Source organism: Antrostomus carolinensis, unplaced genomic scaffold (genome assembly GCF_000700745.2).
Source record: "Antrostomus carolinensis isolate BGI_N321 unplaced genomic scaffold, ASM70074v2 scaffold29589, whole genome shotgun sequence".
In the NCBI taxonomy this organism is placed as follows: domain Eukaryota; kingdom Metazoa; phylum Chordata; class Aves; order Caprimulgiformes; family Caprimulgidae; genus Antrostomus; species Antrostomus carolinensis.
Genome location: NW_010336914.1, coordinates 5106 through 5843, shown reverse-complemented (window position 1 = coordinate 5843; position 738 = coordinate 5106). Strand labels below are relative to the sequence as shown.

The window sequence follows — 738 nt, the reverse complement described above, 5'->3', positions numbered from 1 at the left end:
AGGAATGTCTGAAACAAAGGGATGTCTCTCCCTAGGTGCTCCGGCAAATTGGACACACGTATTTTAAAACGGTTAACAGCAACTGAAATCCTAAGTCTGACTAGCAGCATCGAGTTCTTTTATTACTTCACTTACCTAAAAGAGCAGCAAAAATAGGAAAGCGATTTGGATTCAGGTCCAGTTGCTTGGCAACTTCATGCATTAGGTATTGGCTTGTTGTGAGACTTTTCCCATTACGGCTCAGTTTTAGGGCATGGGCACTGAAATAGTAAGGGATGTTGCACAATGCATAATCGGAGTCATATGCAACCAAACCATGGAAACCTTTTTCTCTGCAGAAAGCAATTACTTCTTGATGATGATCCTCAATGCTCTGTGCAACCTAGAGTGGAAGACAGAGTAATTAGCGACAGTGTTAAATGGCAGTAGTGATTTATCACATCTGTTACGATATATTGTGTCTTTCAGAAACTACAGGCGTGCATTTGAAACACAGTGTATTTAAAGTCGTTAAAAATATCCAATGACACAGCACGGGCAGACAGGATGTAAGGAGCACTCAGAAACACAATACAAAGGTCTAGAAGCCTACAGGCCAAAGTGGCAGCGTCCCGCTCACTCCTCTGAAGTAACTGTTTATTAACAGCAACGCTCAAACTCTAAACGTATTACCATACCAACGTCTGTATTAACTCATGGGAAAAATCTTAAGGCTGTGGATACTTAAGCAGCTCGGGA

The 738-nt window shown here is 41.7% G+C and overlaps 1 protein-coding gene across 1 annotated transcript in view; it reads right to left on the bottom strand.

Moving 5' to 3' along the window:
• Positions 1 to 394, bottom strand: part of LOC104530456 (constitutive coactivator of PPAR-gamma-like protein 1) — a 17159-nt gene extending 16765 nt beyond the window's left edge. The window contains exon 1 of the mRNA XM_029086750.1: positions 136 to 394. Coding sequence (XP_028942583.1) covers positions 136 to 202 — 67 coding nt within the window. The 5' untranslated portion in view covers positions 203 to 394. The remainder of the gene's footprint in view (positions 1 to 135) is intronic.
• Between the last annotated feature and the right edge of the window lie 344 nt (positions 395 to 738).